This window comes from Pyxicephalus adspersus, chromosome Z (genome assembly GCF_032062135.1).
Source record: "Pyxicephalus adspersus chromosome Z, UCB_Pads_2.0, whole genome shotgun sequence".
Classification (NCBI taxonomy): domain Eukaryota; kingdom Metazoa; phylum Chordata; class Amphibia; order Anura; family Pyxicephalidae; genus Pyxicephalus; species Pyxicephalus adspersus.
Window position 1 is genome coordinate 45,515,829 of NC_092871.1, and position 17,514 is coordinate 45,533,342.

A 17,514-nucleotide genomic window follows, 5' to 3' on the forward strand; every position below is an offset into this window, starting at 1 on the left:
AACAATCAATGTCTCCTGCAGCATTGGTTGCAGTCTTTACTCTGAGGGGGTTTTTGTTCAGCTGGTTTTGGCTGAATAAAAAGGGCACATGTGGACTTGCAAGCTGAATGAGATGACAGGAGAACACAGATTCCATAAGAGTGAAGACAGGTGCTGATTCTAGAGGAGACAAGAATAGATGGATTGTCATGGGCTCCAGACTTTTCAAAGGTATTAGTTAAAAAAAGAATAAATAAAGGTTGTTAATTAAATATGTGTTATGTGATGTGTTTATTTTTACAGCATTTTACCCTTTCAGGAAATGGTTAAGGGATATTATGTACCCCTGTACCCATTCCTCAGGCCTTGGGGGATCCCAGATTGCAAATAAGTAATTTTTATATACATCACTAATATGAATATATATATATATATTCCAGGCTCTCCACTGGAGAGCCAATCCAGGCTCTCCACTGGAGAGCCAATCCAGGCTCACGTCCTCCTGTGCAGGCTCGCGTTCTCCTGTGCAGCTTGCACAGGAGGACTCCCGGGGACTCGACCGCAGCGGACGTGAAGCAAGCTGCAGGTAAGTACCCGACGTATAAGACGACCCCCAACTTTGGCACAGATTTTTCGGGGTTAAAAAGTCATCTTATACGCCGGAAAATACGGTGTATATATATATATATATATATATATAAAGTTATATCATCATTATATTGTTGGGGGGTCCCAAAATAAATATGCCGTCTGCCAGGTAGTCTAGATACACATCTGGTTGTGTATTTGTGGTTTGCATACATGATAAATTCGCCAGGACCATGAATCTGGAGGGTAATCCTCCCTATTATAGTAACTATACAACTTCCTATGACATTTATTCTACATCCATATGACAATCCATATGACAATCCTAATGTCACTTTGTTTATCTTTGCTCTTATCAGTCATTCCACTGTAGTGCAGAAGCCAATGAAACATCAAAGAAGGTGCAGAATTGAGAACAAACTCAATTATCACTAATTATAGGTATTGTTCACACGAGGGTCCACCTACCTGGATAATATGGTATGATCTTTTGATCTGGTCACTATTAACGTTTCATCTTTTCTTTTATGTATAAATCAATATAGGTATTTATTCATGACCAATATCTTTCTGTCTTCTGGTCACTAATAACACATGTAAATGATCCAGTCACTGTAAATCAGTTGTGAACTTGTTATTTGATCATCCTAAATATCTTATTGTCTTGTGATCCAGTTTTCACATATAAAATTTGGTTTACAGAAGAACTAGGATTGTTCAATGAGCAAAGTGATTATTCACTTAGCCCAATAAAATAAATCTGTATTCTGTATGAATACTGCATCATGTACAAGAAATTAAAAAGGATCAACAGTTGCATGTGATTGATTTATTAAGCGGTGTCACCTTTTTTGTTAATCAAAGTGAACAATCACTTTGGTAAATAAACAGTCACACTTCCTTGAGTCAAATATTGCAACATGAATACTAGCTGTATGTCACATTAGAGTTGAATATAAAGAATACAACATATTGAGTTTGTAAAATGTTTAACTTTTTTTTTGCATGTGATTAGGAATTTAGAGTGGTCTCAGTTTCACCTCATTCACCAAGCTAGGTCGTACTTTACTTTGCAGTGTGACAATTCCTGTAACAAAGTGAACGTGCTGCTTTGATAAATCAACCCCACAGGATCAGAAAAAGGGCGAGTCTAGGGCTGTGACGGTGATGGTAGGAGGAGGACAGGGCTGGGCCTTCACTAGGAGTGTCTGTGTCCAGTGTGTATGTTTGTGCATATGAGCAGTCTGGAGGATTTAAAATATCTTCCAGCAGAAACAGCTGAGTTAGTCACCTACAGCCCTCTCACTATGGCCGATAATCAAGCTACAGATCTGAAGCAGCGCAGAGTTACAGAAAACGCCATGAGTAAGAAATGATTTCTATTCTGGACCCCTTCCCCTTACAGGGACGCCTGTTGTCTGCTGTAGTGTTATCCATACAAGGGCAGACTACCAAGTGCTGTCACTACAGCGTTCAGCACCTGTCCCCAAATTACACTGTTATGTGATAGTTCCCCTACCTCCTAGATTGTAAGCTTTACTGGGCAGGGTCCTCTCCTCCTTCTCTGTCTCTGTCATTTGCAATCTCTATTTAATTTACAGCGCTGCTTAATATGTTGGCACTATATAAATTCAATTTTTTTAATAACAATTGCATACATGGAAAAGAATCCATTGTTTATCTCAGTTGTATATTTGATGTCACCAGAAAAACAATCTGTACAGCTACAAGTTTTTTTCTAATGCATTTTTCCATCAGGCCTTTCACATGCCTGTTTTTCCCATCATAATTGAACATTAGTACACAATAGGCATGCCATGTACTGTATGTAGATGACTTGTCCTAATATTATCTGGCACTGTCTCTTGTCTTTAGTACAGCCTTTAGATCAGACAAGATTATCAATATTTATTAATAGATTATTCAATGTTATGTCTCATGCACTGTTTCTCAACCTTTTTAACATGGCGAACCCCTTGAACTAACTTTTAGGACTTAGGAAACCCCTGGTATAATTACTCTTTTCACAGCTCACACTACATTGGTGTAAAGGTCAATAGGAAGCATCCCTCTTACAGGGCCAAAAGGACCATTGGTGTCACCCAAACTGACCCGAGAGTCACATACTGCTCATTGCTCAAGGAACCCCTAACAACCTTTGGAGGAACCGTGGTTGAGAAAAAAACTTAGTAAAAATTAGTTGTGTTAGCAATTCAAATTCTTCCTCCAAACACTAATTTCCCTAATTGTACTGAAAATTGCCATCATACTGGACAATGTCTCCCTACTGTCTGTGCCACATCTTAGTTACATAGGTTGAAAACAGACATGAGTCCATCAAGTTCAACCACTGGAGAAATAAAACTAGATGATACCCTAAAGATATAGCTGATCCAGATGAAGGCAAAAAACCTTATAAATCTGGTCACTTTATCTTTTATATTTTTAGGGGAATTCAGAAATCAAGAACCAGGTCAGACAATAATTGGTGCCTCCATGTATAACTTATAGATGGTGTGGTTAGAAAAACCTGAAGTGAAAGAGGAAGAAATAGCTAATATTCTTGACTCTAATATTATTTTGGTATCCTCTGCAGTGTTGTACTAACTGAGAATTGACTATCTTATAGATACTTTAGGAATGTGAATTCTGTGCTGAGAAGCTTATGATTTTCAGTAGGTTATTTTACTGCAAAACATTGTTTACTGAGCAAAATGTAGGAGTGTCGAATGAAGAGCTGCACCGTTAACTCGTGTGCTAATGGTAGGCACTTACCAACTCCAGCAACCCCCATTCAAAAAGTGCTTACCCCAAGGGGTAGTTAGGGTTCAGGAAAGCTTGTCATTGGGGTTAGGTAGGGTTAAAGAGTCAGCTGCTGATTTATTGTTTGAATTCAGGCTTAGACTTGTCATGACAAGCGGTAGATTGAGGGATTGTACTGCAGCTGCTATAGAACCATAAGTCTCACTTTGTTCTCTCAAATTCTGCAGCGTTAAAATGTCTTACAAATTTTAAACTGTAATTAAAAACCATGGGAAGTGGAGACAGGATTTTGGCTGTTTGTAGCATGAACCGAACTTCTCTTCCTGTTTATTTCTCCCATACTGACTTTATTTCACTGTATAAAAGCGATAGCCTGGGTTTGGCCCACTAACCTTTATTCAGCAAGTGTGGCTTCCTCTCTGCGTCACAAATACAGATACTATAAGACCATTCATCTCAGGTCACACCCTTATAATGTTCAGTATGACTTTCAAAATGACTTTCCATCCTGTCTTTTTTTTTGTATTTACTTTTTCTTGGAAGGATTACAAAATACTTATGAGAAATATATTCAAAATGTCACCCGCAGTAAATGGCTGTAAATATCCAGCTTGACTCATGATTTCATTCCTTAGAAATTCTTGATCTGTAGGAAGTTCACCTGGGTTAGGGGGACTTCCAAACCTATTATTGGCTTATCACACCATAATCAGCAAGTTCTTCCAGAGGTTCTCACATGTATGTTATTATTAATATAATGATGACACATTGGGGCTGATTAGCACGCGAATGTGCGTAAACTCGCCGCGCAAATATACGCTCCGCTGGACACAGTGCATTACCAGTCGCCTGCTGGCTTACAGCATGGATTAAGTGGGGTTGAAAATTCGCCAATTGAGTTGATTAATTTTCAGCTGTGTGATTCAGGGGGATCTGTTAAGCTCTGTCAATAGTGCTGTCATAGCAATCAATTAGGGCACACCTGCTCCCTGTTCTGTGCCCATCTACAGTCCATTACAGGTCAGTTTGAATCTTTAGTGCTTGATCTTTTTTTTGGTAAGTGCTACATTTTTGTGTTATATTTTTTATGTTACATTAACCCCCCTAGCGTTCTAATTCTGTCATTTTTTGATGCAAAAAGTGATCCTTTTTTTTGCGTAGAAATTTTTGTTTATATTGTGGGCCTGTAATTCTTAGGATGAGCAGGAGTAGATCCAGGGGGTGCTGCCAGCGGGAAATCTCCGCTGGTATCACCCTCTGGATTTACTGTTGGTGATCGCATCTGCAGTTAGATGCGATGCACCAAGCAGAAATCCTGCATGGTGCATCGCATCTAACTGCGGATGCGTGCATCGGGGTGGCGGGGACCCGGGCGGTATTTAAAAGCAGATTACTCGGTAATCTGCTTTTAAATTTCCCGCCCGGCCACGCCCCCCGACGGAGAAGCGCCCCACCATCACAGCGGGATCGTGAGATCGGGATCGGGGATAAGGTAAGGGGGTACCCCGAGTGTGACTCGGGATTACCGCTTTTGGCAATTTTTCCCACCCCGAGTCACACTTGGGAATACCGCTAGGGGGGGTTAAACTAATTCAGAAAATTGCTTCATTTATAATTAGATTGGCGGCAATTGTTCTGTTATGTATTTTTTTGGATTGGTTGCAACACTGCAAACCAATTTATATCAAGCTGTATATATAATATTTAGCACTTTATATTATGTCATCTCACACAATAGTATGAATGTAAAAAAAAAATGTTCAAAAGCATTTTGGATCTGATTTAAATGTAATTATAATTTGCTTTAGAGAAATCAAATATTTGAAAAAAAAGATTGTTGCCAAATATGTTATAAGACAGGTATCATGGAACATTTAGTGATTTCACTTGTGTATGTCAAAATGGATTTAAATGTACGTAAATACATATGCATTTTCATTAATACAATTTTAACTGGACTGGTTTGTGGGAGGGGGGATTAATCAGGTAAGTTTACTTGTATGGTATGCATTCATGTGACTTTTTATAATCTTCATTATTGTTAGCTTCACCTGTTGATGCAATGTTTTTGTGTCTGGTTTCTAATTATGGTTTCTGTTGTTTAGCAATTATTCAGTAATGCTTTGTTATTTTATACACACATAATTACTACAAATGTATGCATGGTTTCCACTCCAAACTGCTACTTGACCCCCCACTGCCTTTTCCCTTTGTCCCATTCTCAAAGTCAAATTGTCACATATTGCTATTTGAATGTATTATGTACATATTCCTTTTATGAATAAATTGGCATTTTTATATATATATAAAATATATATATATAAAATTAATAGCCTGACATTTGCTGAATAAGCTGTAGTTTTCCTTTAACATATTTCACTCATGATGATTTGCTGCCACTGTTCTACAGAACTCCTCTGTTCATTTATAGTAGTGTTATAGGTTTGTTGTGCTGTGTTGCCTGATCTTAGCCCTGTTGAATAAAAGCACACTTCCACTTCCCGGCCAAACAGGTTGTCAATTAGCTGTCCAGCTGAGTTGCATACTCATTCTAACACACCTGATGGTGATGGAAGGAGGTCCAGGTTGCCAAGCAAAACATTAAACCACATTTATTGACAAGCTCTCAAGCAGGGTCACATGCATTATTTAGGTGTTTGCATAATTCTAATAGTACTAGTATATAAAACTTCCAGGGACAAATTACACTTTGTACCAAACATAGTTTCTTGTTTTTACAGCCTTTCAGGGTGCTTATGAAGGTTTGAATGCCATTTTAGACTTCTACCCACTATATTTTTACTTACTCACCTCAGCTTAGTAGTGGAAGCACATAAAGGTGAATTCTTCCTTTAACCAGAAGCAATATCCTCCATTAATGTTGGTTTGAGCCAACCCTATGACATCAGAAATCATAGGAAGAAATAGGTAATCTTTTCAATTTGAAGCATGTTAAGCAATATGCCAAAAAAAAACTTTTTTGCCTATTTTTTCCTATAATTTATCTTTTTTATGTATATGTATATATACACATATTTATACACATATAAATGCATACATATATGCATGTATGTGAGTGCAAATGAAGCAAAACAAACAATATTCACATTAAAAAAACTTACCTGAATGATGATCCTTTTCTTCAAAAGTGGCAGGCTTTTTCAACTGATAGAACACAGTTCACATAGTGGGTCTGCAATGGCGCACAGCCATGTGCATCAAACACCTGAAGTTCGGCGCAGAACTATGTGCATCACACCACCTGAGTTTTAATAAGACAATTGTGCTGTTTTTAGCTTTTCAACAATTCACAGAAAGGAAATGCTTAAAAACAATCATAATTTACTTGATAAATTGTAGGTCTTTTGGATCACCCAAGGTTAAAAGATCCTGGGAGAATGTAAAAGAGATCACATAAAAACAACAAAAAACAAATACTACAAAAATTTTAAAACAACTTTTTTCAAAATAAACATGTTCTAAAAGGTCACATTAAACTATGGGGACCACACAGACACCACTAAATTTATAGGACAAAATAAAAAAAAACACATAAACACCAAACACATGTAAACCCACACTTCCACATAAAGCCAAAATAGTTCAAAAATGGCCCAATAAATATTGCACTCAAAAATAGTTACAAAACCAACTTGGACCTATCAAGGGTGGAAAACTGTATAGGAAAATATTTATGCAGAACAAACATTTAAAGGTGGTAATAAAGACATAATATTGCAATGAAACAATATGATTGGCTGAGCAAAGGGGATCCCTGATGATGCTTAAGCCGTCATCAGGGTTTCCCTCTGCTCAGATAATTACGGAGCACTAGAGGTGAATGGGGAGGCTCCATTTACCCCCTAGTGCCTGGGGATTCCACACTGTATATTAATTTTTTCTCCAAGAAATGTCCTAGGGCTTATTTTCAGGTAGGGCTTATATTTTGAGAAGAACAACAAACCGCATTTATTCTTTAACAAAAAAATTAACATTTATTTTAACTGTTATCACATTCTGGAACATCAAGGGGACCCCCCCCCCCTCACCAATCAGTCCTGCACCACCGTGATCACTGTATCGGTGGTGCTCTGGAAGAGAGATGGGACAGCCTTATCCGCGCTGTTCTCCCTTCACTCCCCCCACCACAATCAGTTCTGCACTGCCGGGTACACTGTACCGGCGGTGCCCTGGAGGAGAGGTGTGGCATCCTCAGTGTCCTCCCTTTTCTCCTCCCCCCACCACGATCATGTGTGTAGCGCCGTATTACCGGTAACGGAGAAGGAGAGATGTGACAGGCTCAGTCTGCCCTCCCTTCACATCTCTCTCTACAATCATCAGCTCTGCACCTGGAGAAGTGATGGGTTGTGTGAGCCTGGAATACCGGTACGTAATGTTGTGATTTTGTGACAGTCCTGCACTAGTGTCTGTCTGTGATGTCCTTTACTTCCTCCCCCACCACTATGTACAGTATGTGCTGAAGATATTCTAAGGTATTAAGCTAGGGCTTACTTTAGGGGTAGGGCTTATATTGCGAGCTTGCTCGAAAACAGCCAAAAATCCTGCTAGGGCTTACTTTCGGGGGGTGTCTTATTTTCGGGGAAACACGGTATAAATATATTATAAAAAGATGAAAAGACGTATATATTTTTAAATATGTATCTTTTCTTTTCATATTTCATACTATATATGTATTTATATATTTATCATAGATATCTATGCATATATTTATGCGCCTAAGTAAACAGCTGAAATCAGTTTTGACTCTTCCGGAGCCTAAAAATATTAGGTCAAAATATGACTTTTTCTAAGCTAATATATATGTTTGAAGCATTTGAACATATCATACATTTTTATTTAGGGCTAACTGGAAGATTTAAAAGAATGATTTGTTAGGGAAAGATTGACTTTTAATGCACACTCGCTAGTGTCAAGCTGTCGGAGATGAGCGCCTCGAAGCGCCAGATCATTTCAGTTGATAAATGTTGGGAGAATACGCCAGCATATTCTCGGCGGCCGAAAATTCAATGATAAAAAGGGTAAAGGGTGATGCCGGATCACGAATACGCACAAGCAAACGAACGTCTGATTTTACTTAATAAATCCGGCCCATTGAAGAAAATTTATAGGGTTTTTTAATATTCTTTCTTTTTTGACTAAAGTAAAAACTTTTTTTTCATAATTTATTAATTATGACATTTTTTATATAAATGTAGTGACTACACTTCCAGCAAGAAAGTGGAACTCGCAAGTGAAGCTACATGTGTCTTTTGTTGAACTACAATTCCCAGTAGCTGGAAAATTTCCTTTCACCCCCTTCATCCAATGCATACCAAAATTAACTTTCACATAATGAATTTGTGATTTTAATACAATCACCTTTGTTCCTTTTTTTGTACTTAAGTTCCCTTTCTGTTCCTCTATTGTGGCATGATCCCTTTCTGTTCCTTATTTTCAACCCTGATCATCTTTCTGTCCCTGTATAGTACCTTGATCCCTTTATACTCCTCTTTTTGGAATTTAATCCCCTCTATTTCCTCTATTGCACCACAATAATTTATGTTGCCCTTTGGAACCCCATTCTCACATGACTCGATGCCCATTTATCTGTCTTTTATACATCCATCACTGTGCCTATTTTATACTATGATTCTTCCTTTTCCCAGTATTACATTGCCTCTCCGTTATTTTGTACTATAGTCCTCAAAGTGTCTTTTTTTGGACCCCTCTTCAATTTCTATACTTTTTTTGGACTGTAGTGCCCATATGTTGCTTTATTGTACCCCCATTCCCATCACGTAGTCTACAATACTGTAGTCCCCACCTGCCACTTCTTTGTACCCACTATCCATCTGTTGTATTTAGGGGGCCTATTTGCCCCTGTGTTGTTATCCAGTCTCCCTCTGTCACTCTTTTGTACATATTACTTCCTATCTGTGGGTATGTTGTACCTTAGACCCCATCTAGGGGTCTTTATTACCCTTTATTGCCTCTATCTGTTCTCAGGCCCCCTCAAGTACCATCTGTCCCTCTATTGTACCCCAGTTTCTATTTTTTTTAAATATTGTATCCCCATTTCTTTTTCTCCCAAATTATATCTTTTTCTTTATTGTACCCCAATTCCTTTCTGTCCCTTTATTGTATTCCAATCTTCCTCTGTTCTTCTATTGTACGCAGTTTCCCTGTGTCTCTCTGTTGTACCACAGAAGCCATCTGTCATTTTGTTATGTCCCAGTGACCCCGTGTTCCACTATTTTATCCAAGTCTCCATCTGCTACTTTACTTTATTGTTTCCCATTTCCCCTTTGTTTATCTATTCTACTCCAGTCCATCTTTGTGCCTCTGTTGTACCCACGTCCCCCAAGTTGGTATAAACGTTAAACAGCGATATAGATCAACTATTAATTTTCTGACCCTAAAAATATAGGGGGAATCAGTTTGCCTTTGACGCTCATCTAATAACAGTACATAGTTTTAGAAAATAAGTTGTGATTTTCCAGGGGTCATGGCTGTAAGGGGTCAATAAAAACATCTTTTGGATTTAAAGCATTGCTGCTTCACCCGTCAATTCCCTTCAGAAGTTGAGAACTGGCGAGTCATGGTGCAGTGGTGTGTCTTTTACTAAACATTTGTCACTTAGAGACACATGTCACTCAGAAGCTGGAGTTTGTAATTGTATTTGCACTGCATTATCTAATTAGAAAGAATGCCATGCATCAGATGTCTATGTAAATAGAATGAAATTAAGTGCTTAGCATGGAAGAACTTATTTTGCTGTGACATATGGTGCAACTGTCCCAACTAGGGCAATGTGTAATTATCTTGTTTGGTTCAGCAGACAGCAGATTATAATTTTGCCACCTGAGGCTTCAAGGGGGAGGAGGCCAAAACATTCAAAGTAGCCATAGAAGCATCACTAGTTCGGTACAGGGGTGCAGACACCATCAGACAGGCTGACATCAAATTACTGTGTAGTCTATAAAATTTAGTGCAGTGTCTCAGTGTTAACTCCTCACTGTACTCATATTCTGGAGTGCTATACAGACAACGTTGTAACTATGCCCCACACAGTTACACACTATTATTATATGTACATAGCTATGTACGTATTCTTCAGCACTCTACATAGAACACATTCATTTGTACATTAGCAGAATTTACATTTTAGTGTCACCACAGTTACACATCATTATTTTTACTATCCGTTTATCTCTGACATATTCTGCAGCGCCATACATGGGGCAATAAACCACTCACATCTCTGAATCATTCAGTCTCTGAACCAAAGAAGCTTACAATTTAATGTTAGCGCAGACACACACTGTTATTATTATTCATATTTATAGCTCTGACTTATTCCATAGTTTTGCACAGTGACAAGCTATCTGTGGCATTTTTATTGCAATAACAAAGTGTTTATATAGTTCTAACAGTGTCTAGAAATGTTTGTTGGAAAGTTTGCCCTTTGTTTGGCCATGTTGTTTAATAGCACATCTGATGTCTTTTACTCTTGTGAGTTTCTGCTTGTTCCAATCAACAAACTCAGCCAGGAATTGTAATGAAAGGTCTCTGTGTGTCTGGGGAATTCTAGGTACAGTGGAGGTGATGGTTCAATCTGCTTCACTAATTCTCTCTCAGATTTATCTGTGAGAATGACAGGAACTTCAAGACAAGTATTTGCCTGCTTCTTCCATTTTATTTTATTGTTTTAGTGTAAATAATTTGTTTGACTAAAACTTTATACACATGGCACATTACGTCACTTAAAATGATCATGAACACGGTGCTTCTATGGAGAGATTGGGACATTCCACTATGTCCTCCTCTGTAAGAATTGACATCTGTTGTCCTTGGTTAGCCATTTAGTGATATGCCATGTTGAATTCCCAAATATGATGGGGGCCAACTTTGTCCTAAAACAGTCACATTTGTTTGTATCCGGCAACACTTATTTATATTTAGTATGTACCTTTACAGTCCAGTGAATGATCTCTCACTCTTTTCACCACTAAAATATCTGAAATTTCGTACATCATTGTTAACTATATATGGTTGATGCTATATGAATACTGTTTATTATTATTATTAATAATATTATATGGGGCCCGAGCTCTTGTGCTGGAAACCCTCTTTTGTGTAAAAAAAAGAATCTTTAAATCTGATAACACTATCTACAAAAATATGCCAAGCTTTATAAATAGAGAAAACAGAAAACATAAGTTTTAAGATTAAATAAAACAAATCGGAACACTTACAAATCTACCCTTTACTCTTTCTGGTGTCTTTGTGCCGTTACCGACCCATAAATGAATAAAGCTGAATTTTTAGCTCCTGTATGCGACTTCTCCTCTGGTTGATATTTCTGCAAAAAAGAAAATTTGGTCATATTTCCCTGCTGTATGAGCTAGTACAATCAACCATCATGATGAAGCAGATGTTAAAAGACACCTTCTTTTTGAGGTACTAAGCTGGTATATTAAACCCTGTACTATTGTAAAGGATAATGGTCAGATGCTGACTTTGAACATGAGTGGATACCTCAGGATCCTGTGCACATGGAAGGGATTATGTAAAGTAATAATGTTTAGAAACTTGATGTTTTTGTTGCATTGTTGTAAACATCCCACAGAATTATGGAGGTAATCTTTAGTTTAAAATTTTAATGTGACAAGTGTTCTAATAACAATTAGAATTAATATTAATTAATTCTAATAAAAGATTGAGTCTTTAATAATTATCCTGGGTCTCTAGAGAAGACGCTTGCTTAGTGCAGCCAATTAGCACCCCAGTGCTCCCTGTAGTGTTATTATCACCCTCTGTGTCCTGTGTCGGTTTTAGAAAGGGACATGTGTACATGTGTTGCAAAAAAAGGTTGCTTTTATGTTCAACTATTTGTGAGAAAGTAAAATGATTTATGTGTGGCTCCACATTAATATTTATTTATTTTATTTTTTTTATGGAAAGTGATGGAAATGGAGTTTTACTTTCTGAACCCCACATTATTGAACTCTGTGTGCTGACAAAACATTCAAGCCTCAATGCTTGAAGCATGTGGCCAGCCACAGCTGGATGAACTACACCATGGCATTGATGGCTCTCACTGCTCTCCACAGCAGGAAGGTTTCTTTTTTATTATCTATGGGAGATACTTTCCTATTTAAAGAATAGGACCAAGAATAAATTGCAGATGATCAATGAATAAATATTGATTGGTTTTGTCATATACTTTTTGATATGATAGAATATGCAGCATGGGGTATTAGTAGCAGTGAGGTCCTGGTCAGGTAGCACTGTTCCAGATTTGTCACCATTCTATATATTAGTTTCCCTTGTCATTTCAAGCACTGAGTTGTTCTGCACCCATTACTCACAGGCAATGGAATAAATGTTTATGTTACATATCTGCTTATGGTACATACAGAAAAATTATTTATAACCTGCCATAAAAAACATTCCTCTGTGTTCTCTGTGTACTTTCCTCTGCCTTCACAGGTTTGCACTATTTACAACTTTTTTTTACAATTAGATTTACAACTGGAGTTTAACCTCCCTGTTGTAAGTAATTTAAAATGTAGAAGCAGTACATTCAAAAATACTTAGTATTTCAAATTTCCCACCTCCCAGCCTAACAGTCCCACCTTCCATCCACACGCTCGCAAGCAGATACCCAGCCGGCATCCACTTCCCCTGGTTTTCCACCCTCAACGTTCACATGCCAAGATGGATTTTTTGGTATCTGGAAGCACTACATAAGAGGGTCAGTATAGGTGAAGAAGAGACACTTAAATCTTAAATGTGACTGTGATAAAAAAGATTACTGAGGAATGGCCAATGCATTTCATAATGTTGGTACCCTTCATTAGAGCAACAATAAAACATACATAGGTATATAAGTAAATGCTGTATACTATATCTGATGTATACTATGTATGTGTGTGGAACGTGCTCTGTTTGGGGTGCCTTATTTTCAAAGAAGGACCAATAGATCTTATAAAAGGGAAAGAGTTATTTACAGATCATTTACAAGACAAAGGTAAGAAAGTAAAGGGTATTTAGGAAGGGAGCAGAAACGGGTCTAACTCTATCTCTAGCACATGATGATTCTCTCTCACACAACCATACACACCAGGGTTATCTCTCCTTTAACCACACCCCTGCAAGTCCAGAGCGAATCACATTGTTCTTCCATCCTTGGTGAAGTCTTATTTTAAGAAGTCATGCAGATTGTGTGTGTCCCCAATCTGGAGATTGCTGCCACCAGCCTCTGCCCCCTCCAGGAATACTGAAGCAATAGTAAACTGGTCTGGGCAGGAACTACCACTAGATGGTCAAACTAACCAATGTGTTAGTGATCCCCAGGCATCCACTCATGGAAGATCAATCATTGTCTCTGCTCAGCAATACTTTGATGGTTGTTTTAGGGACTGCATCTGTCTCCATTTCTCCACAGATAATGAGGGTTGCAGCTTGTTTTCAAGGAGGCAGAATTTTCCTTACATACAAGTCATATTCATATCAATTTTGGTCACTTCCAACAGTGAGTGTGTATATATATATTACACAGTTTATAAGGAGCTATGAAGAGTGTTCTAAGTAATTCCAGAGAGGTCCCTAAAATTCATAGTCCATAAATGTTTGAATAACGATGAAGTTAGAGTGGTCCCTATGCAGGAGGGGAGATCCCTTCATAATTAATAATTTATGAATTAGGAAAATTATTACAATAATTAATGAATATAAATTGTTTTCAACTTCTGATCTTTGCTTACATTCTGTCAATATTGGAAGGGTGTAAACCTTTTAATTTGTTGGATGAAGTCTATGTGAAGATACTGCGGCATTCGCTAAGCACTTTGCTTAGCACTTTCCTTCGCTAAGCACTTTTTCTTTCTTCATGTGGCAGTGCATGGCCTAGAGATGCCCTTGATCAATATAACACTGGAATAGGCCACTTAGACCTACCATAGGAGATGACAAAACACATTTTCACAGCAAGAAGTACTTGACCATGTTTTAAAGATGGATCCGGGTGAGAAGACAGAAGAAAACATCTGTCCATCACATTTTAGCCTATTTAGTGAGACACAGAAAAACAGAATCGGTTCCTAAACAAAAGAGTCAGCTTCTTGCCACTGTAAGGCCAAAGGGGTTGGGTGTCATTCATCACTCAATATATTGTTGTTAATCAGTAAAGTAATTTGTATTGTCGTTCTGCAAGAATTTCTGGTTGGTGTCATATAGTGGGGATTATTGCATTGATCCTGTGTGTACAGCGCTCGTTGTCCATCGTCCGAACGACTGTCCAGGTGGATCCACTGACGATGGGCGACGAACGATCGTAATGGAAGTGAAGAGGGAGAAAGCACAGCAGGGTGCCGCTCCATCGTTCTCCCCTTCTCCATGAAGCAGAACAATGCTGTATGTACATCACTCGTTCATGCTTCGTGCAGTCGTTAGTCGTTGGAAAGGATCATGAACGATCCTTTCCAACAACAACTATTGCATGTGTGTACATAGCCTAACAGTGTGATGTGAGGATGGAGTCCTCTGACTTGTGCTCATGTGATAAGGAGCTTCAGAACTTCATCATGGAAACTTTTGCTCACAACTGACTGCAACAATGTCCCAGGAATGTAATGTATTACACAACACACAGCAACTGTAAATATTACACTGCAAAGCAAAGTTCTTCCTCTAATTAACTTATTGCCGGGCCCTAAAAGTCAGCAGACACAACCTGACTAATGATTGATTAATGGAAAGTGACATCATGTAAACGGGCAATAGAGTCTCTAAAGGAATTGTCAAATTATTTCAATGCCCCTTACATCCTCCTTGACACTACATGTGTAGATCTGGATATTGTGTCATAAATGAATCCTTCTAACATTCTGTTAGAATAGACTGGAGGCATTACAACCTAGAGGGGAACTCTAGCTATAACCCTAATTCCATTTGTTTACTTTTTTAGTTTTTTTCTTTATCTATATGAATGAGATCTGCTTAATGTGAGAGGAGGGTTATCTGAGATGACAATAATAAACTACTCCTTAGTACGAGTAGCCATGCCATTGGTGAGGGGAACAACTCACTAAATGGTCTGTAGCATTGTTATCCTCTTGGAGGTAGGCCTGTAGACTGGCAGGATCCCCAGCCATTTATTTATTGAAAGAACTAACAGTTTATAACAGTTATGAGGAATTCATTTACATATTTCCTTGTCTGTACAACCTGTATTGAATGTTTCCAAATCCCCCAAATAGTTTTAGAACTGTGAATTTTAGATTCGTATAGGCCTTCCCTCAATCGATTGTATGTTCTGTCTTTCTTTTTATACGGCAGGAATGTAGCTCTGTTTTACTGGAGAGATTCCAACCCACCATCTCTATCAAGCTTGCTTTAGGGTAGAAATGTGAATCTCCCCAAGTAGAATTTTGTATACCATAATTAGTCAAACAGATTGGACAAGATTTGGGATTCATGGTTGAATTTGGTGACCATTGCTTTTGAATACACGCAGTAGTGATGTACTTAATTCTCTGTGCCAGATTTGGGATGCATTATTATGTCAATATGTTGATACAGGATGTTCCTGTGTAGCAGTTGTATATAAGACAGATGTGTATATATCTTGTCTTTGGTTTCATTTTTTAAATATTTGTACTGCACTTTAGCATGTTATGGTGGTGTTCTTTGTTGTGAAGTATTCTATGTATTAAACATTGCATTTTTTTAAAAATAAATCTAATTTTAATACAAAGGTATATGGAAGGATTATTGTCAGCATTTTTAATATCAGGTTTAGGTATATTTTATGGAAATAATATCATTAGTGTTTTTGATGTTTAACAACCTTCCTGTATAGAGAACATAGTATTCTGATGTATACCATAATATATATATAATAGGGTGAGCAACAACTGTGTGCTGCCTGAACGTATTGGGCGGCACTCAGTGACCATCCACGCTGCTTTTTAAAAGTAAAAAAGTAATCAGTTTAGCATATTTAGGTACTAATTTTTATATATGATTCTGTTCCTAGTAATAAGAGTGAGGCAAAGCTATCGGAGCAGATAAAACAGGTTCACTCACTGATACCATTAGGTGTGGGATGACTTTGACACTTAACCTTGTGCGACATTGTGCAGAAGAAAAGCTTATTCATATTAATTTGTGTTAATTGTTGATGGATCCTTGTTGTTAGTGTTAGCAGGCGCCAGAATACAAACAGTGTGCAAGTCAATGGATGTTTGTCATAGAAACTCCTGGCTACATATTGTACACACGCTACATGTGCCTAGATACAACTTCATGGAAGGGTGCCACGGCTATGTTTCTTGTATAGGGAATACCCAGAAGACTCCCATGGATACCTAACCACAACAGTTACTAAAACTTATATAAAAGCAAACATTTTTTGAATGAAGTGGGAAATTTCCTTTATTAATTGTTATTCTGTTTACCAGCATTTTGTTTGATGTATTGAATTGCATCTTTTAAACACTGAAAGAATAGAGATTGTTTTATCATCAGATTACAAATGAAAAATTATTTGAAACATTCACATACAATGCAATAAACAGATCAAAAAATTCTGTTGAAACAGGATGTCCTATCATATTATAGGTTTATGATGCAGCTGGGTTTATACTGGCAGTAGGGATCAATCAGCCTCGGTGCTGAGGCACAAGTTGCAGCAAACTCTGCCAGCACATTTCTAGCAATAAAGAAAATCCCTTGACTTTGTATTTTTAAAATAGCTAATATTTGCAGCTTCACATTCATTCCTTTGATCACAGCCTATAAATTAATATTAGATTTGATTTTAAATTGTATTTAAAAACTGTTCAGATAGAGTCATTAGTTTAGAGGACAACTTGACCACCAAACAGGCATATCTAAATCCAGCATGTGTTGGGTTGCTATGCCTTGTGCATTTGAAGAGAAACTTGTTGTATAAAAGCATTTTATAAAAAGATTTTTAAAAACATTATTTTTTTTATTTCCCATATTGGAAATGACATCACACAAACAGTGCTGTTTGTGTGTAAGACAATAGTGATCATTTATAGTCCTGTTAAATACAATACTACTTTGTCTGCAATAGGAAATTACTTATGTGTCCACAGCAGTTTTGTATCGTTGAAGCAATGTAAAGGACTTAATGTTCAATAGTGCAGGTAT

At 37.6% G+C, this 17,514-nt stretch overlaps 1 protein-coding gene across 1 annotated transcript in view; it reads left to right on the forward strand.

Annotated features, from left to right (window-relative positions):
• The first annotated feature begins 1,771 nt into the window (after window positions 1-1,771).
• STOM (stomatin) overlaps window positions 1,772-17,514 on the forward strand; it is a 30,654-nt gene continuing 14,911 nt past the window's right edge. Inside the window, exon 1 of the mRNA XM_072431308.1 lies at window positions 1,772-1,932. Within this exon, the coding sequence (XP_072287409.1) occupies window positions 1,791-1,932 (142 nt within the window). The 5' untranslated portion in view covers window positions 1,772-1,790. The remainder of the gene's footprint in view (window positions 1,933-17,514) is intronic.